Raw genomic sequence first — 24148 nt, forward strand, 5'->3', positions numbered from 1 at the left:
AAGGGGGTCTCGACGGGGAGACATAGGAAATAAAAATGTCTAAATTCCAGCACATGAAATGGGTAGGATGGATTGAGGGAAACCATGCCCATTTATTAATTCACCATGCCCTTAGACTGAGAGGAGCTTGCTGCAGCTTATACCACACTGCGCATTTACAATAACGCCACCATTTAGGGCCAGAAATCTCAGTAGGAGCAACAGCAAATGGCCTCTTTAGTGTTGAAGGCGTCCCATTTCAGGCTCACAACTCATCAGCTTTAGAAGCATCGAAGGATGAAGAAGGATGGTAACTGAAGACAAGCTCCCTCCCTACCACTTCTACAAGAGCTTTTAGAATGAGGGTCGATCCACCATACGATTTTAAGAGAAAACGTGAACGAGGGAAAACTATCAAAATGAATTCTCAATAAAGTATTACACTCAAGCTTGTGAAATTGGTTATTACTCGTAAGGGGGAGGGGAGGTGCAGCAATAATAGGAACTACTCGATCCCTGGCGAACTATGTTGGTTAAGTAGCTGTAAATCCACAAAGGGTGACAGGGACATGCAGAGTTAAGAGTTTTAATGAGTCAAACGCAGATGGATCAAGAGCCATTTGGACCATTCATGCAACACACATGCCACTAACAATCTAAGACACACAAACAAACACGGGGTCGGAGGGAAGACTTGTACATTTTACCCCGAGAGAGAGACAGCCTGAAACTCTCAAAGCCAGGAAAACCCCGCAAGGTCCCACACATGCTCACTCTCAGTCAACGCCTCCAAAACTCAGCACAAAGAAACCAACACAAGCTTCAAAACCACATCTCGTTAATAAGCGACTGTGCCGTTTTCGACGATGTACCTCTAAATCCTCCGCCTGGTGAGCTTCATTCTGCCCCATTCTTTTCAGTTCACTCTGTCAAGTCCTCCCATAGGGCTGGGCACTTGTCCAGAACACAAGGGCAGAAAGTGAAGAGAAAAAACAAAAGCCAGAAATAATTTGAAGTTCCCACTCTTTCACTTAAATTTCAGACTCTATGCAGTTTGGAAACGTGCCAGGCACATTCCTCTCCTGAATCAGTCGCTATTACTTTCCCTCTTAAAAACATGCAGCATCAGCAGCTATGGATTGTTCCCAACTCTGCACAAAGTACTTCTGCTCTGATCTGTGCACTCAGGAAATTACCTAAGCCAGCCTCATCAGGAAGAAGGCAAGGACACAGATAAGGATAGTGACGCACAGTTTAACACATATAGGTTGTCATCAAGCCCCCAATTTACACTGTCCTGTTAATAAGTGTGCCTCAGGTCTCTAGCTCGCCCGAAATGTTAGCTCTCCAAGATTGGGCAGGAATGCAACATAAGAATGATTTCTGCATTCCTATAATTTGCTGAGCAGTAAGTACAACAGATATATAGAAGAAATATATTCTTTAAAGTACTTCTGTGTAGAGTTTTCTGATATCTAGCCCTGTATGAGCCACGATTTCCTCCATTGGGAAGACACTGGCTTTGACCTCTGCCACAAACTCAGTTGCCACAATACCAATTCCATCCTCCTACCTGTCACTGTCTCGGGCTCATCCTAGGAGTCCTATTTGACCAGGAGCTGAGCTTCCGACCCCATATCGTAACAACTTGCATTTATATAGCGCCTTTAACGTAGTAAAACTTCCCAAGGCGCTTCACAGGAGCGTTAGCAAACAAAATTTATCATAAAGACCACCTACTTCCACCTCCGTAACATCACCAGTCTCCGCCCTGCCCCAGCCCATCTGCTGCTGAAACCCTCATCCAGACTCAACAATTCCAATGCTCTCCTGGCCGGCCTCCATCTTCGACCTTCCATAAACTGCAGCTCATCCACAATTCTGTGTTCGTCCAACTCTGGCCTCATACCCTTCCCCCATTTCCTCCACTTCACCCTTGTGGGTGAGCCTTCAGCAGTCTAGACCCTAAATTCCCTCCCTAAACCTCTCCGCTCATTTAAGATGCTCCTTGAAACCTACCTCTTTGACCACGCTTTTAGTCACTCCTCCTAATACCTCCTTCTTTGGCTCAGTGTCAACATTTGTTGGATTACACTCCTGTGAAGCACCTGGTGACATTTTCCTACATTAAAGGCGCTATAGAAATGTAAGTTGTTGTTGAGTTTGTCTCTCCGTTAGCAGTTACCAGAATAGAAACTCGCTCTGTAATCCACAGAGAAATCATGAAATCTTGTTCCAGTTACTTTGACCCTAACTAAATGTAATCTTTAGCATAAAGCTGCCTAAATTCTGCCCCAATGCACAGGTGGTAGCGTAAAGCCTGACAGCACATGCATGAACCACCCTCATGCATGAGATCACAGCAATCCTGTATAGTACCTTACAAGCGCTGTTTAAAGTGAGCTGGGTGTTCTACCAGCACAGGTAGTGCCCCCTTTTGAACTTCCTGTGACCAGGGACAGTTGCAACAAGTGAACAGACCTGCCTTGCTCTGAACAGAGAAGTAATTAGGAGCAAGTCTGATTGCATAACATCTCCTAGGTCCCAGTGTCCCATTTTCAACAAGTCCACTGATACACTTGATGGTACGGCCCAACCATCTTCAGCTGCTTCATCAATGACCTTCCCTCCATCATAAGGTCAGAAATTGGGATGTTCGCTGATGATTGCACAGTGTTCAGTTCCATTCGCAACCCCTAAAATAATGAACCAGTCCGAGCCCGCATGCAGCAAGACGTGGACAACATCCAGGCTTGGGCTCATAAGTGGCAAGTAACATTTGCACCAGGCAAGTGCCAGGCAATGACCATCTCCAACAAGAGAGTCTCCAACCACCTCCCCTTGACATTCAACAGCATTACCATCGCCGAATCCCCCACCATCAACATCCTGGGGGTCACCATTGACCAGAAACTTAACTGGACCAGCCATACAAATACTGTGGCTACAAGAGCAGGTCAGAGGCTGGGTATTCTGCGGCGAGTGACTCACCTCCTGACTCCCCAAAGCCTTTCCACCATCTACAAGGCACAAGTCAGGAGTGTGATGGAATACTCTCCACTTGCCTGGATGAGTGCAGCTCCAACAACACTCAAGAAGTTCGACATCATCCAGGACAAAGCAGCCCACTTGATTGACACCCCATCCAACACCCTAAACATTCACTCCCTTCACCACCGGCGCACTGTGGCTGCAATGTGTACCATCCACAGGATGCACCGCAGCAACTCGCCAAGGCTTCTTCGACAGCACCTCCCAAACCCACGACCTCTACCGCCTAGAAGGACAAGAGCAGCAGGCGCATGGGAACACCATCTGCACGTTCCCCTCCAAGTCACACACCATCCCGACTTGGAAATATATCGCCGTTCCTTCATCGTCGCTGGGTCAAAATCCTGGAACTCCCTTCCTAACAGCACTGTGGGAGAACCTTCACCACCCGGACTGCAGCGGTTCAAGAAGGCGGCTCACCACCACCTTCTCAAGGGCAATTAGGGATGGGTAATAAATGCCGGCCTCGTCAGCGACGCCCACATCCCATGAACGAATTTTTAAAAATCCCCTCCCACCCCAGTCTCATACGCAAAGTACAGTTGCTCAGTAGCTGTATTACTGGCACCCAGAGGCCAAGAGTTCTAATCCCACCATGGTAAATTGTGAAATAAATCTGGCACCTTGCAGGCTGATACCAGGTAAAATTACCAGGAAAGCTGCCAGATTGTCGTAAAAAATCGAATTGGTTCTCTGATTTCCTTCAGGGATGAATCTGCCACCTCTACCCAGTCTGGCCTACATGTGACTGCAGTCCCACACTGTGATTGATTCTTTAGGTGCCAGCCTTGGCTCATGTGGTAGCTCTCTCCCCCAAGTTAGAAAGTTGTGGGTTCAAGCCCTACTCCTGAAACTTGAGCAAGTAATCAAGGCTGACACTTCAGTGAAGTGCTGAGGACGTGCTACACTTTTGGATGAGACGTTAAACCGAGGCCCCTCCTGCCCTCCAGGTGGCTGTTAAACATCCCATGGCACTATTCGAAGAGTAGGGAGTTCTCCCCAGTGTTCTGGCCAATATTTATCACTCAACCAACACTATTAAAAACAGATTAACTGGTCATTTATCTCACTGTTTTGTGAAATCTTGCTGTGCACAAATTGGCTGCAGCGTTTCCCTACATTACAACAGTGACTACACCCAATGAAGTACTTTTGAAGTGTAAAGTGCTTTGGGACGTCCCGAGGTTGTGAAAGATGCTATAGAAATACAAGCCCTTTCCTTTTCCCTGTCTGATACCCAGCATCAGACACCTGAGGTACATGTAGAGACTACAGGAGCTGAGTCTTTTTTTTACAATAGAGAAGCTCGAGAGATCCTTAAGGGTGTCAACAAGTTGAACTCTGAGAATCTGTTTACCGTGACCCCAAGATAAACAAACAACGAGGGGGTATGGGCTGAAGCTCAGGAGGGAAGTTGATTGGATGGACCAGATATAACTACGTGACACAGTAGTGAATGTTTGGAATGGACTGCCCAAGGAGGGATCACATCAATAAATTAGAGAGTGTTGGACAGGCATTTGGTGAGAAAATAATATAATTAGAAGATAGTCACTAATAAATCCAATAGGGGATTCAGAAGAAACCTCTAGTGTTTAGAATGCTACCACATGGAGTAGTTGAGGCAAATAGCATTTAAGGGGAAGCTGGATAAACACGAGGGGGAAAGGGATAGAAGGATATGCTCATAGTATTATAGCACAGGAAGAGGCCATTTGGCGCATCGTACCTGTGTTGGCTCTTTGAAAGAACTATCCAATTAGTCCCACTCCCCTGCTCTTTCCCCATTGCCCTGTAATTTTTTTCCCTTTTCAAGAATTTATCCAATTCCCTTTTGAAAGTTACTATTGAATCTGCTTCCACCGCCCTTTCAGGCAGTGCATTCCAGATCATCACAACTCGCTGCGTAAAAAAATGTATCCTCATGTCACCTCTGGCTCTTTTGCCAATTATCTTAAATCTGTGTCCTCTGGTTACCGACCCTTCTGCCACTGGAAACAGTTTCTCCTTATTTACTCTGTAAAAACCCTTCATGATTTTGAGCACCTCTATCAAATCTCTCCTTAACCTTCTCTGTTCTAAGGAGAACAATCCCAGCTTCTCCAGTCTCTCCACATAACCAAAGTCCCTCATCCCTGGAACCATTCTAGTAAATCTCTTCCGCACCCTCTCCAAGGCCTTCACATCCTTCCTAAAGTGTGGTGCCCATAACTGAATACAATACTCCAGCTGAGGCCAAACCAGTTTAGGTTTAGCATAACCTACTTGATTTTGTACTCTATGCCTCTATTAACAAAACCCAGGATCCCATATGCTTTTTTAACAGCCTTCTCAATTTGTCCTGCCACCTTCAAAGATTTATGTACGTACACCCCCAGGTCTCTCTGTTCCTGCACCCCCTTCAAAATTGTACCATTTAGTTTATTTTGCCTCTCCTCATTCTTCCTACTAAAATACATCACTCCACACTTCTCTGCATTAAATTTCATTTGCCATGTGTCTGCCCATTTCACCAGTCTGTCCATGTCCTCCTGAAGTCTGTTACTATCCTCCTTACTGTTAACTACAGTTCAGAGTTTTGTGTCATCTGCAAACTTTGAAATTATACCCTCTATACCCACGTCCAGATCATTAATATATATCAAAAAGAGCAGTGGTCCTAATACTGACCCCTGGGGAACACCACTGTATACTTCCCCCCCCCCCCCCCCCCCAGTATGAGAAACAACCGTTCACCACTACTCTCCGCTTTCTGACCCTTAGTTAATTTTGTATCCACGCTGCCACTGTCCCTTTAACCAAGGTTTTGTATAGCTGCAGCATAACTTCTGCCCCCTTGTACTCTAGATATGAAGACCAGCATTACATTCGCCTTCTTGATTATTTTCTGCACCTGTTCATTACACTTCAATGATCTATGTACCTGAACCCCTAAGTCCCTTTGGACATCCACTGTTTTTAACTTTTTACCATTTAGAAAGTACCCTGTTCTATCCTTTTTTGATCCAAAGTGGATGACCTCACATTTGTCGACATTGAATTCCATCTACCACAGTTTTGCCCATTCACCTAATCTATCAATATCCCTTTGTAATTTTATGTTTTCATCTACACTGCTTACAATGCCACCAATCTTTATGTCATCGGCAAACTTAGATGAGACTTTCTATGCCTTTAATAAGTAGTTAATAAATATTGTGAACAATTGAGGCCCCAAGACGGATCCCTGCGGGACTCCACTAGTCACATCCTGCCAATGTCAGTACCTATCCATTATCCCTACTCTGTCGCCTTTCGCTCAGTCAACTTCCTAACCAAGTCCGTGCTTTTCCCTCGATTCCATGGGCTTCTATCTTAGCTAACAGTCTCTTATGTGGAGTGTGGAAGAGCATGCCAGAAGCAGCACCAAGTGTACCTAAAAATGAGGTGCCAACCTGGTGAAGCTACAACTCAGGACTACATGCATGCTAAACAGCAGAAGCAATATGCGAAAGACAGATTCCACAACCAACGGATCAGATCAAAGCGCTGAGGTCCTGCCATATCCAGTCGTGAATGGTGGTGGACAATTAAACAACTAACGGGAGGAGGAGGCTCTGTAAACATCCCCATCCTCAATGATGGCGGAGTCCAGCAGGTGAGTGCAAAAGACAAGGCTGAAGCGTTTGCAACCATCTTCAGCCAGAAGTGCCATGTGGATGATCCATCTCGGCCTCCTCCCAATATCCCCACCATCACAGAAGCCAGTCTTCAGCCAATTCGATTCACTCCACGTGATATCAAGAAACGGCTGAGTGCACTGGATACAGCAAAGGCGATGGGCCCCGACAACATCCCAGCTGTAGTGCTGAAGACTTGTGCTCCAGAACGAGCTGCGTCTCTAGCCAAGCTGTTCCAGTACAGCTACAACACTGGCATCCACCCGACAATGTGGAAAATTGCCCAGTTATGTCCTGTCCACAAAAAGCAGGACAAATCCAATCCGGCCAATTACCGCCCCATCAGTCAACTCTCAATCATCAGCAATGTGATGGAAAGTGTCGTCGACAGTGCTATCAAGCGGCACTTACTCACCAATAACCTGCTCACCGATGCTCAGTTTGGGTTCCGCCAGGACCACTCGGCTCCAGACCTCATTACAGCCTTGGTCCAAACATGGACAAAAGAGCTGAATTCCAGAGGTGAGGTGAGAGTGACTGCCCTTGACATCAAGGCAGCATTTGACCGAGTGTGGCACCAGGGAGCCCTAGTAAAATTGAAGTCAATGGGAATCAGGGGGAAAACTCTCCAGTGGCTGGAGTCATACCTAGCACAAAGGAAGATGGTAGTGGTTGTTGGAGGTCAATCATCTCAGCCCCAGGACATTGCTGCAGGAGTTCCTCAGGGCAGTGTCCTCGGCCCAACCATCTTCAGCTGTTTCATCAATGACCTTCCCTCCATCATAAGGTCAGAAATGGGAATGTTCACTGATGATTGCACGGTGTTCAGTTCCATTCACAACCCCTAAAATAATGAAGCAGTCCAAGCCCGCATGCAGCCAGACCTGGACAACATTCCAGGCTTGGGCTCATAAGTGGCAAGTAACATTTGCGCCAGACAAGTGCCAGGCAATGACCATCTCCAACAAGAGAGAGTCTAACCACCTCCCCTTGACATTCAAAGGCATTACCATCGCCGAAACCCCCAACATCAACCAGAAACTTAACTGGACCAGCCATATAAATACTGTGGCTACAAGAGCAGGTCAGAGGCTGGGTATCCTGCGGCGAGTGACTCACCTCCTGACTCCCCAAAGCCTTTCTACCATCCAAAAGGCACAAGTCAAGTCACGAGTGTGATGGAATACTCTCCAGTTGCCTGGATGAGTGCAGCTCCAACACTCAAGAAGCTCGACACCATCCAGGACAAAGCAGCCCACTTGATTGGCACCCCATCTACCACCCTAAACATTCACTCCCTTCACCACCGACGTACTGTGGCTGCAGTGTGTACCATCCACAGGATGCAATGCAGCAACTCACCAAGGCTTCTTCGACAGCACCTCCCAAACCCGCGACCTCTACCACCTAGAAGGACAAGAGCAGCAGGTACATGGGAACAACACCACTTGAACGTTCCCCTCCAAGTCACACACCATCCCGACTTGGAAATATATCGCCGTTCCTTCATCATCGCTGGGTCAAAATCCTGGAACTCCCTTCCTAACAGCACTGTGGGAGAACCTTCACCACACGATTGCAGCGGTTCAAGGCGGCGGCTCACCACCACCTTCTCAAGGGCAATTAGGGATGGGCAATAAATGCTGGCCTCGCCAGTGACGCCCACATCCCATGAACGAATAAAAAAAAATGTGGGACTTTTTCAAATGCCTTCTGGAAGTCCATCACTTTGAGCACTGCCAATCATTTAAGTACCTCCTCTTTATGTATTGTTATCCTATCCAATATCACTACTACCTCCTCCTTTACTGCTACAATGGCACCATCCCCTTCTCTAGTGAGGACGGATGCAAAGTATTTATTTAGTGCCTCAGCCATGCCCTCTTGTCCCTTAACGGTCCCAACCTTCCTTTGACAATCCTTTTATTATTTATATGTTTATAAATGACTATTGGGTTCCTTTTTGTGTTAGTCGCTAATCTATTCTCATACTCTCTCTTTGCCCCTCATTCCTTTTTTAGATCTCCTCTGTGCTTTCTGTATTTAGCCTGGTTCTCTACTGTATTATGTACCTTACATAAGCCTCCTTTTTCTGTTAGATGAAGAAAGGTGTGAGGAGGCAATGTGGAGCATAAGTACCATCAGAGACCTGTTGGGCCAAATGGCCTGTTTCTGTGCTGTAAAATTCTATGTAAAATGCATCAAAGGATATCGGTCGTGAACTACGTGTTCTGTTTGTGAACTCTGGGTCGCCAGATGGTCCCAAATGGTATTTTCTGGTCCTGAATATTCTTCTGTTCTTAAACCCTTCTGGCTCGCTACCTCTCCACCTTAACAAGTGTCTTCAAAACCTACCTCTTTAACTAGGCTTCAGTCACCTCCCCATTCTAGGCATTCATTCATCTCTAGGAAGCATCTTGGGGTGTTTGCTACATTAGAGGTGCAAATACTGATTGTTGTAAGACGCACTAATTGGCTGCCATACCTCCCTACATTACAATGACTACACTTCAAAAGTACTTCATTGGCTGTGAAGTGCTTTGGGACGTCCAGAGGCTATGAAAGGTGCTATATAAATGCAAGTTTGTTCTTTCTGAATGCCCTTAGCGCAACTAGGGATGAGCAATACATACGACCAAGATTCAAAGAATGAATAAAACAGATACTAACATGAACATTGGAGGTACAGTCTCCATCTCCCAACATCATACTAACAGGAACACTTATATCCTTATCCATCAGCTTTGTATCAGAGGACAGGATTATCCTTTGGTACACCTCTACCAGATGCAATTTTATATCACTACACTGCGGGAAGGTGCCACTGTCATCCTTGGTCTCTATCTGGACATCTGACAATTTAAGGGTCCAAGGTTCACAGTTGTGCAAATGCTGCAACCTTGAATGAGAGAAATTGAGGACCGTGTGTAAATGTGGCCAGTGCTCCAGCTCAAACACAACACACACATCCTGGCGAATCTGCTGCTACTATAACACAAGTTGTAGAAAAGTCAATGAGTGACTAGGACTCATTTATACCCGGATTAACTTTTGGTAGAAGTCACTCTGGCTGGAACCAACAAAGCTGCACGAGAGAGAGAGCAGGGCAGCACAGTGTTAACCACGTGCTGACAGAAGGCACAGTGATGCCGCGTACAACTGACACCGCCTTGCCAGCATCTGGGTTTCTAGGCAGTGGCAATTCCTGCTGGGATTCAGATCTCAGAGCCATTTGCAGTACTGCTCCTCCACAGCCTTTGCATTTGACTCACCTGTGGAGAGGCAGCTTTGTGCGAGGACATGCCTGCACAAATCACAGAGAGCACTGGAATTGGAGTGATTTGCTTTGCAAATCGGACATATCCTATTTCAGATTTCCAGTATTTGCATTTTTCTTTATCTCTGTAATCCACACAGTATCAGATGAGAGTGAAGTGCCTTGTTTGCAGTCCATACTTTGTATTCCAGCAGCTGATACATACAGGCAGGCTACCAAATACAAGCCATAGATACAAGATTAAATGTACGAGACTTAGAACAGAGGGCAAGAGAAACTTCTTCACCCAGAGTTGTGAGGCTGTGGAATATTCACTTCCAGGGTTAGTGGTCAAGACAGAAACCGTCTCAACATTCAAGATTAGATTGGATAGGTGGATGAAGGAAAAGGAGATAAAAGGATATGGGGAACAGGGCGGGTAAATGTGATTACAACTATTCGCTCGTGTGGAGGGTAAAGGCTGACATGGACTGGTGGGGCCAAATGGCCTGCTTCCGTGTTGTAACTTTTACACATTTCTACAGACACCAACAGAGTGTTTCCGATACTGCTTTAGTGTCTGCACATTTTAAAATAAAACTCACGGGAAACATAGCACGATGGTTATGGCCCTGAATTAGTAACCCAATGAGTTAAGTCCCAGCTTGTGAAACCGAAGGCAATAAATCTAGTAATTTGCAGGATGGCAACAGATAAAATGATTATGAAAGCTGCTGTACAAGACTCAACTAGCTCACTAACATCCTTCAGGGAAGGGGATCGGATCGGATCGGCCACCACTACCTAGTCTGGGCTATACGTGATTCCAGTCCCACACTTACTTGGTTGACTTAATGCCCACTGTAATAGCCCAGTTGTAATACAATTGCTTCAAAAAGGTGACCCACCACCTCCTCGGGGAAACTAGATAAGAGCAATTGACCTGGCCTTGGCAGCACGATCGTATCCCATGAACAAGGCACGCTCAACCCGTAAAACCGCACCAAAACAAAGCAGCTCCATTTTTTAAACACCACTGGTACAGTGTACGAAGTGATCGGGAATAACCAATGCAAAGGCCTAAGAAACAAAATACAGCTTTAAGCTGAACAGTGACCCGCCTGTTACATAACCCATGAGCACTAATCAATCTGTGCATTTCCAATGCCACATTTGCAGGTTTTCTTTGTATTTCTATTAATAAATTCAACACAGTACCAGATACAAGGCTGTTGTTTCTGTAGCAGTTTCTGCTGCTACGTGAAGAACACATACAGTCAAAGGATGCTTGTCTTTCACTGGATATATTTCATTCAAGAAATATTTGCTTCTCAGATACATCCTATTTAAATACTTAAACTGTCATATTCTCAAGAGTAAATGACACAGGAACGCTGTCATTTAGTAATTATGGCCACATATAATGCTTTCCTCCCCTCCCTCCCCCATATCATCAATAATAACTCACCCCTAAGAGCATGTAGTTTGCCACTGGTAGGATTTCAGCATGACTGGCTGCACTGAACACTGGAATGAGCCTCTCAGCTCCCTTCAGACTGCGAGTTAAACCAGCACTTTGGTGACTCAGCGCTTTCTGCATACGCTCCATGCAGACACAATCACATTGTAAAATTCCACGCGCCTCAGTTTGGAGCCCGAAAGGAGTGCCTCTGTAAATGTAGAAGCAGTCGTTTTCTCTCCTTATCTGCCCATCTTCATTGTATTCTCAAACCCTGTTTAAGAGACCCAACCATAACACACAGGGGTTGGAGCACTTTCCTTTCACCTCTAGCCCAGGCGGCCGTTTGTCCAGAGTTAAAAAAAAGCGGTGAAATGGTGCATGACACAGGACGAGCCAAAGGGGCCAAGGACACTGACTGGGGGAGCCTCCGACGCAGCTTCCCCTCGCCTCATTTCTTGACAACTTCTCTCCATTTGTGTACACACCCACATTATTTTATCAACTCTAATCTCCTTGGCTCTTGATCATAATTGCACTCATTTCAATTTTTACTTTTACCCTGTTCTTAGTACTACAAGCAGGTCTGAAAAAGACAAATCGTACCTTCACGGAAATACTTGATTGAAATAAAGACACATTTCTATTATTTGAGTTCGAGTAACAGATTAGGATGTTTAAATGCACCGAGCACGCAGGGACAGCGGGTCAGTGACCTGTCCTTGGGCCTCTATCAATGCATCTTTACAACTAACGGGACACGTGACAAAGGCCCAGGTTCACACTCCCGTTTAACTGTCCCTTCCTCCTGTGATAAAGCACTTGTTCTTCTTGGCTCAGCACCTCCCCACATCGATATGGGCAACAGAGCGCGAAACATCAAACGGGGATCCTACCATCTGTACGATCACAACGTTCCAAAAAATAGTACTTTTGGCTTCACAAGTAGCAGCAGAGCTGTTCCAGCTCAGTCATGGCCAGGAGTTTCGAGCTCTGTCAGCTCTGCATTATTCTCCCCGACAAAAACTAGAACCAAGAACCCGGCACTGCAGCTAACACTGCCCTTGACTTCAGGCCACGACACAACCTGTTATTTCAGGGTTCGTTATAGTTATAGTCCTGCCAAATGTAAGGGGGGGAGGGAGGAGAAGAGGGAAGGAGCCTGGGGCGGGGGACTGGGGCAGGGGTGATCTGGGGGGAGGATTTGATGGGGTGAAAGAGTTTAGGGGGGGAACTGAGGGGGAGGGGAGGGGGGAGGGGGGAGGGGGGGAGGGGGGAGGGGGGGAGGGGGGAGGGGGGGAGGGGGGAGGGGGGGAGGGGGGAGGGGGGGAGGGGGGAGGGGGGGGGGCCCTGGGGGAGGAGGGGTGAGGGTCGGAGGAGGGGCATGTGGGGGGTGTTTAAGGGGGGGGATTTATGGGGATGATTTAAGGGGGACCCGGGGGAGGGTGTTTTTTCAGGGAGAGGAGTGTTGGGGGGGGGGGGGGGGGGGGGGGGGGGGCGGTGTGTGTTTGGGGGGGGGGGGGGGGGCGGTGTGTGTTTGGGGGGGGGGGGGGGCGGTGTGTGTTTGGGGGGGGGGGCGGGCGGTGTGTGTTTGGGGGGGGGGGGGGAGCGGTGTGTGTTTGGGGGGGGGGAGCGGTGTGTGTTTGGGGGGGGGAGCGGTGTGTGTTTGGGGGGGGGGAGCGGTGTGTGTTTGGGGGGGGGGAGCGGTGTGTGTTTGGGGGGGGGGGGGGAGAGCGGTGTGTGTTTGGGGGGGGGGGGGAGCGGTGTGTGTTTGGGGGGGGGGGGGGGGAGCGGTGTGTGTTTGGGGGGGGGGGGGGGGATGTGTTTGGGGGGGGGGGGAGCGGTGTGTGTTTGGGGGGGGGGGGGAGCGGTGTGTGTTTGGGGGGGGGGGGGGGAGCGGTGTGTGTTTGGGGGGGGGGGGGGGAGCGGTGTGTGTTTGGGGGGGGGGGGGAGCGGTGTGTGTTTGGGGGGGGGGGGGGAGCGGTGTGTGTTTGGGGGGGGGGGGGGGGGAGCGGTGTGTGTTTGGGGGGGGGGGGGGGAGCGGTGTGTGTTTGGGGGGGGGGGGGGGAGCGGTGTGTGTTTGGGGGGGGGGGGGGGAGCGGTGTGTGTTTGGGGGGGGGGGGGAGCGGTGTGTGTTTGGGGGGGGGGGGGGGAGCGGTGTGTGTTTGGGGGGGGGGGGAGCGGTGTGTGTTTGGGGGGGGGGGGAGCGGTGTGTGTTTGGGGGGGGGGGAGCGGTGTGTGTTTGGGGGGGGGGGGAGCGGTGTGTGTTTGGGGGGGGGGGGAGCGGTGTGTGTTTGGGGGGGGGGGGAGCGGTGTGTGTTTGGGGGGGGGGGGGAGCGGTGTGTGTTTGGGGGGGGGGGGGGGAGCGGTGTGTGTTTGGGGGGGGGGGGAGCGGTGTGTGTTTGGGGGGGGGGGGGGAGCGGTGTGTGTTTGGGGGGGGGGAGCGGGATGTGTTTGGGGGGGGGGGAGCGGGATGTGTTTGGGGGGGGGGAGCGGGATGTGTTTGGGGGGGGGGAGCGGTGTGTGTTTGGGGGGGGGGGGAGCGGTGTGTGTTTGGGGGGGGGGGGGAGCGGGATGTGTTTGGGGGGGGGGGTGGTGTGTGTTTGGGGGGGGGGGGGAGCGGTGTGTGTTTGGGGGGGGGGGTGGTGTGTGTTTGGGGGGGGGGGGTGGTGTGTGTTTGGGGGGGGGGGAGCGGGGTGTGTTTGGGGGGGGGGAGAGCGGTGTGTGTTTGGGGGGGGGGGGAGCGGGGTGTGTTTGGGGGGGGGGAGCGGGGTGTGTTTGGGGGGGGGGGGAGCGGGGTGTGTTTGGGGGGGGGGAGCGGGGTGTGTTTGGGGGGGGGGGAGCGGGGTGTGTTTGGGGGGGGGGGGAGCGGGGTGTGTTTGGGGGGGGAAGCGGGCTGTGTTTGGGGGGGGGGGGAGCGGGGTGTGTTTGGGGGGGGGGGAGCGGGGTGTGTTTGGGGGGGGGGGGGGAGCGGGGTGTGTTTGGGGGGGGGGGGGAGCGGGGTGTGTTTGGGGGGGGGAGCAGGGTGTGTTTGGGGAAGAGTCTTGGGGGATGTTTAGTGGGTCTGTGAGGGGGGGGGGTCTGTGAGGGGGGGGGGTCTGTGAGGGGGGGGGTCTGTGAGGGGGGGGGTCTGTGAGGGGGGGGTCGGGGGGGTGAGGGGGGGTCGGGGGGGTGAGGGGGGGTCGGGGGGGTGAGGGGGGGTCGGGGTGAGGGGGGTGGGGGGGGTCGGGGGGGGGGTGAGGGGGGTCGGGGGGGGGTGAGGGGGGTCGGGGGGGGGTGAGGGGGGTCGGGGGGGGGGGGGGTGAGGGTCGTCAGGGGGGGTGAGGGTCGTCGGGGGGGGGGGTGAGGAGGGGTCTGTGAGGGGGGGGTCGGGGGGAAGGGGGGGGTGGGGGGGGAGGGGGGGGTGAGGGGGGTCGGGGGGGGGGTCGGGGGGGTGAGGGGGGGTCGGGGGGTTGAGGGGGGTGAGGGGGGTGGGGGGGGTCGGGGGGGGGTGAGGGGGGGTCGGGGGGGTCGGGGGGGGGGTGAGGGGGGTCGGGGGGGGGTGAGGGGGGTCGGGGGGGGGGGGGCGGGTTTATGCCCGGGCCAGCTGCCCCTCACCCAGCACTGGGACCCGCCCCCCAGGAAACCCCTTCCGGGGGTGGGGTGGGGGGGCAGCCCCGTTACTCACCCCGGCCAGTCGGCTCCATCCCGCCCACATCCCCGCCGACCCGCGGCCCTTGTGCTCGGGGACCTACCGGCGCCTCCTCCCGCGGCCCGACCCGCCGCCTCGTCACAACATCACCCAGTCAACACACCGGAAACACCCGCCCCGCCGCGTCTGACTGACAGCCGCTCCGGCCAATAGCAGCACGGCATGGGCAATGACTGGCAGGGAATTGCACCAATAGCCACGCAAATCACAGCCAATTGACAGCCCCGCTCACCAATAGTAGCACGAGTTGGACAGTCTCCGCCTCCCAGCGCAGCCTGTGGTGTCTCGGGCCGCTTTGCCGCTTTCACCTTCCCGCCCCTTGCTGCCATTGTTTCTCTCTCTGCCCCCACCCCCTCACCTCAACATGGCACTGCTCTCCCCTCCAACCCCGTTCATGCTGCAACTTTTCTCCCATTGATGCCCCCAGTTATGATGGTGCTCTCTCTCTCTCTCCCCCCATTTTCCTCTAGTTAACCCCAGTATCCTCCCTCCTCCCCACTCAACTCCCCTTTCCCTGTTATTTCCCCTCCCCTTTCTCTTCCACTGCCATCAATCACCCTTCCCTCCCCTCTCCTCCCCACCTTAAATGCCATCCATTCCCTCCTTCATTTCCATCCATTGCCTCCTGATTGCCATCCATTTCCCCTTTCTTTGCAACTGATCGCCATTCATTGGTCCCTAATTCCCGTCCATCGCCCCGTCATTGTCATGGATTGGCCCTTCCCCTCCCCTCTCCTATCCCTTCATTGCCATTTGCTCCATTGCTTCAATGTCATACATTTCATCCCATTTCATTGCCATCCATTTCCCCTATGTTGTCATTCATTCCCACCTCTTCTTTGTCATCCATTGTTCCTTCCACCCTTCTCCATCCCCTCCGTTACCATTTATTCAAACTTTCTTCAATGGCCTTCATTCCTCATCATTTCTATCCATGCCCCTCTTTCATTGCCATCCATTGCTCCCCTTCATTGCATTCCAGAATACAGCAGACAGTATCAAAGGCATTGAGGAGCAGGGGTTCCATTCTATTCCATTAGCAGCTGCACTTGAGTAGGAACAGAGGAGTGAGGAGCCAGCAGATCAGGTGGACACGGCGTGGGTGGGAGCATAATACAAAATTCTCTCTATGATCACATTTCAGAATATGAATATTTTTATTATTTTTGAAACATTTATGTGGCAGGTTTGCCTCGGTTTTTCGTTCTGTGTTACTTTTGTTATGTTCTTGTTTGTATTCCTCATGTTATGTATTAGTTGTGTGAACATAAGAACACAAGAAATAGGAACCGGAGTAGGCCATACGGCCCCTCGAGCCTGCTCCGCCATTCAGTCAGATCGTGGCTGAACTTCAACCTCAACTCCACTTTCCCGCCCAATCCCCATATCCCTTGATTCCCTTAGAGTCCAAAAATCTATCGATCTCAGTCTTGAATATACTCAACGACTGAGCATCCACAGCCCTCTGGGGTAGAGAATTCCAAAGATTCACAACCTCTGAGTAAAGAAATTTCTCCTCATCTCAGTCCTAAATGGTCGACCCCTTATGAATCTATATTAATGACTTGGATGAAGGCTCTTTTGAAAGCCACGATTGAATCTGCTTCCACCACCCTTTCAGGCAGTGCATTCCAGATCATAACTACTGGCTGCATAAAAAAGTTTTTCCTCATGACGCCTTTGGTTCTTTTGCCAATCATCTTAAATCTGTGTCCTCTGGCTCTCAACCCTTCTGCCAATCGGAACAGATTCTCTCAATATACTCTGTCTAGACCCCTCATAATTTTGTACACCTCTATCAAATCTCCTCTCAACCTTCTCTGCTCGAAGGAGAACAATTACAGTTTATCCATGTAACTGAAGTCCCTCATCCCTGGAACCATCCTGCTGCTCCGATTTCGCTAGATGTTCGAAAGATCGAACAAATAGGTTAGCAACCTTTCCTTTTAGGGTTCAAATGTAAGTTTGGGCTGAACAAACACACCGGCAACAGATTTCGCGTACAAAGATTTATCTTTAATAAATGCTTAACAAACACCGTTCGTAGTTTAAAGTACAATTCCAAAATATAAGACTCACAACTTATATTGATATTACCCGATATCAATCTCTGTCCAAACCTCTACGTAGGGTTTCTGTCCCCAGGTCCCTGCTGTCGAGTGTTGTTCCTAGGTTCTCGCTGCTATCTGGGGTTTTTCCTCCTGGTTTATACTATCCTATAATCTGTCCCATCTCCTTGATTACACATTTGTTCCCTTTCCCTGCGCCCTGATGATTAATTTATCCTATTCTACAACCTGTCCCATCTCCTTGATTAGTTTACATCTTACTTCATCCATTGACCCATTGTTTGTTAACTGGTGTCTGTAGTGACCTCCCCCGTTTCTGACGAGGTTATCTGTGAGCCCTCTGTTTCAGAACATTACTGAACCTCTGCATTATTTATCCACTGTCCCTGACACATGGTTGACTCCTTCATTTTATTTCAGTTTTACACTACTTCTTCCATTTCCACATTCCTCCCTTTGATCATTATCATTTGACCAAATGATTTGATCACCATAAAGCAGTTTCCCATTGTCGGGGTGTGTCCTTTGTCCTTTGTAAAGCCTGATACACTGCCATTGACTCCACTCGAATCTTCAGCCTTTTCTCTAGTCTTTTCATGCTTACCCCCAGGTGAAGCATAGGCATATGAACACCAGCATGATCATAATTACAATCAGGTGGGACACGAGTCTCACCCAGAAGTGTATGTTCACATTTTCGCCCCAATTCCAAAGGTCGTCCCACCAAGTATTGATTTTGATTTGTTTAATCTTTTGGTCAATGTCCTGGGGATTCATTTCCACCCTTTCGTAGATCTTATGAACAAGATCAAGCTTATGTCTAATTTCCGTTATCTGTTCCTCCTCTAGCTGGATGTTGATGTTGATTTTTGTGAATTATTTTGTCAAGTGATTCTTCAGGTCTATTGACACATTAAGATTAACAGTTGCATGCCTCTGGATGTTGATAATTTCCTCATTTCCTATTCTCATTGGTATCAGGGGGTGCGTGCAGAAGGTTGGGTTTTGGATGGGGCAGTCCTTATTCCCATAATGGTAACTAGCTTCAGTGGTGGTAAAACAATATGTTCCGTCACCCATATCAGCGCTTCGAGTGATAGGTTTGTGAATCGCGTTCTCCATGATCAAGGAGCAATTTATGGCCATATTTCCCTTAAATCCGCATCGCGCGGTGCGGGTGGGGTAAATTTTGTATGGGCATATTACTGTTCTTTCCGTAGTGGCACATTGTCCCAATGCAGTTTTCACTAGAGTACCATTCTGCTTCACAGCATATGGCCTCATTCCTGCCACGGCCACCCATACTCCTTTTTGTATAGTGCCTATGGTTTGGACCTCAAATAATGGCATTCCTTCCTGGTGTCCTATCCTGGGGACTCCTATCACCATCCCTACAGCAGTACTTCCACGGGGGCCCGTACAGTCCTCGTTGAACCATACTCTGCTGAGTTTCTGTAGTTCACAGTCACTGACAGCAGGAACATTCTGCTTTATCAGACCCCAGATTTGAGTATTGTTGATCCAGGTGGGTGGTACTTCATGTTTTAAGAACATAAGAACATAAGAAATAGGAGCAGGAGTAGGCCAATCGACCCCTCGAGCCTGCTCCGCCATTCAATAAGATCATGGCTGATCTGATCCTAGCCTCAAATCTAAATTCATGTCCAATTTCCTGCCTGCTCCCCGTAACCCCTAATTCCCTTTACTTCTAGGAAACTGTCTATTTCTGTTTTAAATTTATTTAATGATGTAGCTTCCACAGCTTCCTGGGGCAGCAAATTCCACAGACCTACTACCCTCTGAGTGAAGAAGTTTCTCCTCATCTCAGTTTTGAAAGAGCAGCCCCTTATTCTAAGATTATGACCCCTCGTTCTAGTTTCACCCATCCTTGGGAACATCCTTACCGCATCCACCCGATCAAGCCCCTTCACAATCTTATATGTTTCAATAAGATCGCCTCTCATTCTTCTGAACTCCAATGAGTAGAGTCCCAATCTACTCAACCTCTCCTCATATGTCCGCCCCCTCATCCCCGGGATTAACCGAGTGAACCTTCTTTGTACTGCCTCGAGAGCAAGTATGTCTTTTCTTAAGTATGGGCACCAAAACTGTATGCAGTATTCCAGGTGCGGTCTCACCAATACCTTATATAACTGCAGCAATACCTCCCTGTTTTTATATTCTATCCCCCTAGCAATAAAAGCCAACATTCCGTTGACCTTCTTGATCACCTGCTGCACCTGCATACTAACTTTTTGATTTTCTTGCACGAGGACCCCCAGATCCCTTTGTACTGCAGTACTTTCCAGTTTCTCACCATTAGGATAATAACTTGCTCTCTGATTTTTCTTGCCAAAGTGCATAACCTCACATTTTCCAATAAAAATGTTTTAGGGTTAGGGTTAGGGTTAGGGTTTGCCAATTGTTTTGCCAGCATTAAGTTTTCTCTCAGCTGGTCCAGCATCCAATTGCCATATGTCATGCACAGTGTTTGTTGTTGGGTTCAGTTTGCCGCCTTTTTGGCTGTGTTAATAAGTTGATTAATAGTCCGTGCATGTCCTTCTAAGACCTTCACCTGTTGTGTTTGGATCCCTATACTTTCCTGTCCTGCCTGTGACTCTTGTCTTCGATTATTATACAGTTCCTCCAGTAACGTTTTGACTTGCTGGGTTGAGATTTTAACCTTGGAGTTCAAATTAGTTATATCTAGAGTATTTACAGTGGCCATTCCTCCTCCATAGACTGTCCCTGCATCATTCAGTAACCCTCTCTTCCTCCTTTCCCTAGCTGTCCTTGTTTCATTTCTCAGCTTCCCTCCTATCTCTCCCTTGAGCAACATCGAAGTCAATTCCTGATACAATCTTTTGGTTCCCTCCGGGCACCAATCGGGTAATTGTACATCGATTATATTCAGTACTATAGGTATTAATTCATATTGTATATTATCATAAATGATTTTGGTCATGTTTCTTAATATTACTCCTCCCTTGGGTCCCGGCTCGTGTTCGGGGCAGTCCCAAGCTGGAACCGGGGTCGTAGGGATCGGGGTGGTGGTCTGAACAATGAGTGGGGTAGTTGGCTCGGGGGTAGTAGGTGTCTGTAACACCTGAACCACTAGCTTTCCTTGGTGTTTACACAAGCACGTTGGTTTTAAGCTCTTCCGTGGATTACTGATTAGGTTTCTTACAGTTGAATTGCTGCTACATCCCACCATAATCTGTAAGGAGGTGCTTGTCTTGCTTATGTTGCAACACAGTTGTTTATCTATCTTAGTACAATTCATCTCATGCTCTGAACCAACAGGAGTTGCCCCTGATAGAGCCCTGTGGGTGTCCCCTGTGTTCTGCATAGCTATCCATACTATAGCCCTAACATCTTTTCCCGTACAAGCAATACTTACAAAGTTCAGTTGAGTTTCAGTTGAGTTTTATAGCAGGTATTTCCTTGGCTGCTACAACTGCACTCATTGTTGCCATTGGTAGGTGCTTGCAAACCTACATTGTTGTCTTGGGCACAGTTCTGACTAGGAGATTCCAAAAACAACCTCTGTAATCCCTGGACAAGGTCTTCAGTCGGACGTCAGAGTCGGATCCCAATTGATCGGATCCCAATTCAGTGCTGGACCCCATTTCCCCCTCCGACTCTTCTGGGCCTGAGCCAGACCTATTCATGTTTGCCGGTTCGAGAGCCCCTGGTGCAGGGAGGCCGGCGGTGGCTGGACCTTCAGTATCGTCCTCCCCCGCGTCCAACATGACATGGTGCATATGGAAGGAGCCCATTTTCCCAAAGGGTTTCAATTGATTAATATGGTGCCATCAGTATTTCCCTTGTCCGTCCATAATCTTGTACACTGAGGCGCTGGCTTTTTCCATGACACTAAAGTGTCCAGCGTATTTAGGGCTCAAAAAGGTTCCTTCCCTTTGGACCTTGACCATCACTAGATCCCCTATCTTTAATTCCCAAGGATGGGCCTTGCCATCAAAGTAGGCCTTGCTCTTTTGATGCCTATTTCCCATGTTTACTGCAGCTGTCATTTTGGCGACCTCCAAGTATTTTACCAAATTGGACATGTATTTCTCGGAGGACAAGGAGGTTTTCTGGATTTCATTTGGGTCTAATCCCATGAAGGCTTCAACACCTCTCATAATTCTCCCAGTCATTAATTCATGTGGTGAATAACCGGTAGATGCAGCTACTGTATTACGGATGGCCATTAATACGTAGGGGAGCGCCCGATTCCAGGAGATGTGATTTTGTTGGACAATTTTCCTTATCATAGTTTTCTATAGTCATTCTCCAGGACTTGTCGGGTTTTTGAACAGGCCAAATGGGTGAGTTATTGGTAGAAGCAATGGGTTGGAGCACGCCTTGATTCAAGAGGCTGTGAATAATATTCTCGAAGTCCTTTTCTGCCTCTACGGGAATTTTATACTGCTTCTGGGGGATCAGGTCCCATGATTGAGACCGGTCCTGCCATCCGGCCACACTCGTGTTTGTGGGTGGCAAAAACATTTGAGTTTTGGGTTAAAATATCCTGTATATCCGGGTCGTCTGTTATGGTAGAAGGAACAAAAGTAAAAGTTTTCATGCAGCATACACGCGCTTTGTACGTCCCCGTGGGTATTAACCCGTTCAACACAAGTTTCGCACATTCTCCAAATACATCGGTTTGCTGGGTCATAAGCCAAATTATATATTCTCATGAAGTCAATACTAATTATTGCCGAATCCCCCTGTGGCACTGAGAGGCAGGAATGCTTCCCAATTGAATCTCCAATGGCTTAGTGATTGTAGCGGTCTGCCCATGACCGGTGAAGCCGCTAAGGAGAATGTCTTGATTAGTTAAGTCGTTGGGCGAGAGAGGATGCTGGTTTCCCAGACATGTTCTGGATCCGCCCGTGTCCCATAAAAATGTGGTATCGCGACCTCTTACGACACCTGAGACTATAGGCCGTCCATGATTGTCACATCCTGCCTTGCACACGACCTCTGAGGTTGGACCCCGTTATTGTTGCCCCCAGGGCTCGAGTGCCGGTTGCTCGTGGAAGGGTGCCATTCGCCCGGAGATCCCACAGCGCCAGACCGGTTACTTTTTGGCGCCTGACACTCCCTTTGCCAATGTCCCATCTTTCCGCAGTTATAACAGGGTCCCCTTAGTGGCCCATATCCCCTATCTCCCTGGTTTGATACCAGATACCTTGGAGATCCCTCAGCCCTCCATGCTGGCGGGTCATTTCTATCTGGGCCTGAGCGGAAAGTGTGGATTTTATCTTTTGGTTGGGGAGAGGATTGATTTTGATCGTCCTGCCAAGCCCTGGTCATACGCCTTAAAATCCAGGCCTCATTATGAGTGTTGTCGATAGGGTCGAAGAGCTTACATGCCCTTTTACCGGAATCGGAGGCATGGGAAATGAGGGCCTTAAACCAGGTGGCACGAGGACCATCATCCAGATTGTCGCGGTTCAATGTTCCCATCAGGTTACAGAAAACCACCCACAAGCGTTCCGCATAAGCACGGGGGTGTTCATCGTCACCCTGTTTAAAGTTTGCTCGTTCCATAACGGGATCCTTGCTGTTAACTCCTGCCGCCTCCTTAATGACAATCCACATTTCAACTATGGTGCCCTGCCCTGTTCTCTGGGTTTGGAGCATGGCCCCGAATATAACGGGTCCCAAACACAAAGTCACTAGTTTCCTCAGCTCTCCCTCATCGTACCATGTCGGGTCAGGGGGTCCGTAGTCCCCTTCTCCAGATCGGTCCCTCTCATAGTTCTGGGCCGCCTTGGCCAGACTCGAGTAGTCGATACCCTCTCCGCCTCCGTCGGAGAAAGTGCATATTATGCCTCTGTGTGAGGATAATTTTGACTTTAATACTTCTATTTCTTGACGACAGTGGGTATGATCCATTTTATCGTATTTTTCCCGCTGGTGAGCCTGTTGTATGACCTTGAGGGCAGATTTCAAATCCCGACATTTTTCCTCTAGGGCTGTGGACTCGTCTAGTTGCTCCTGCATTCGGTGTAATTTTTGATTACTTGCTTCGACTGCAGTCGTACTAGAGGCCATGTGGAGAGTGTGCAATCTTTTATCACTGCGTAATTCCTCATTTTCCTTTTGCAAATTTTTAACCTGATTCCGGAGCTGGTCTGAATCAGACTGCAATTGGTTTTGGGTCTGACCCTGACTCTGTGTTAATGCTCGCTCGCTCATTAATTCGGAGTAACAGACTGCTGTCAGAAAATATTTAAATTTTTTTCATTTTGTTTTTCCCTTTTTATTATTGTGCTCAAAGAAGGTCTGACCTCCTTTGAAACTTGGACCGGCGATCGTCACCGCCCAGTCCTTATATTTTCCTACCATTAACTGGTTAAACTGTTCTTCCCAATCCTGGGAGGTCTCCCCTTTAGACGCGTCATGTTCCACCATAGTTCCTGCTTTAAAACCTTATCCGACTCTAATGGATATTCCTTATCCGACTCGAACCGATACTCCTTATCCGACTCTAACGGATATTCCTTATCCGACTCTAATGGATATTCCTTATCCGACTCGAACCGATATTCCTTATCCGACTCTAACGGATATTCCTTATCCGACTCTAACGGAAATTCCTTATTTGTGTCATCTGCAAATTTTGAGATTGTTTCCCTGTGCACTCAAGTCCAAGTCTTTAATATATATCAGGAAAAGCAGTGGTCCTAGTACCGACCTCTGGGGAACACCACTGTACACCTCCCTCCGGTACGAAAAACATCTACTCTCTGTTTCCTGTCTCTTCGATAATTTTGCCTCTTTTATTCCACAGGCTTCAACTTTGCTGACAAGCGTATTATGTGGCAATTTATCAAACATCTTTTGGAAGTCCATATACACCACAGTGCCCTCATCAATCCTCTCTGTTACTGTGCCAGTTGTGCGTTCCTCAAGTTTAGTGCTAGTTGTATATTTCTCATGTGTGACTTGTGTGACACTCACATTCTGTGT

The 24148-nt window shown here is 49.1% G+C and overlaps 1 protein-coding gene across 9 annotated transcripts in view; it reads right to left on the bottom strand.

Moving 5' to 3' along the window:
• Window positions 1–15190, bottom strand: part of pnpla7a (patatin-like phospholipase domain containing 7a) — an 81688-nt gene extending 66498 nt beyond the window's left edge. For 5 of the 9 annotated variants that reach the window (XM_067972863.1, XM_067972865.1, XM_067972859.1 and 2 more), the window contains exons 1-2: window positions 15072–15149; window positions 852–933 (exon numbers count right to left, since the gene is read on the bottom strand). In XM_067972863.1, the coding sequence (XP_067828964.1) occupies window positions 852–890 (39 nt within the window). In that variant the 5' untranslated portion in view covers window positions 891–933; window positions 15072–15149. Of the gene's footprint in view, window positions 1–851; window positions 934–12300; window positions 12422–15071 lie in introns of those variants that run through there. The other 4 variants (XM_067972864.1, XM_067972862.1, XM_067972860.1 and 1 more) reach the window with 3 other exon arrangements.
• Between the last annotated feature and the right edge of the window lie 8958 nt (window positions 15191–24148).

This window comes from Heptranchias perlo, chromosome 37, assembly GCF_035084215.1.
Source record: "Heptranchias perlo isolate sHepPer1 chromosome 37, sHepPer1.hap1, whole genome shotgun sequence".
NCBI classification, from domain to species: Eukaryota; Metazoa; Chordata; class Chondrichthyes; order Hexanchiformes; family Hexanchidae; genus Heptranchias; species Heptranchias perlo.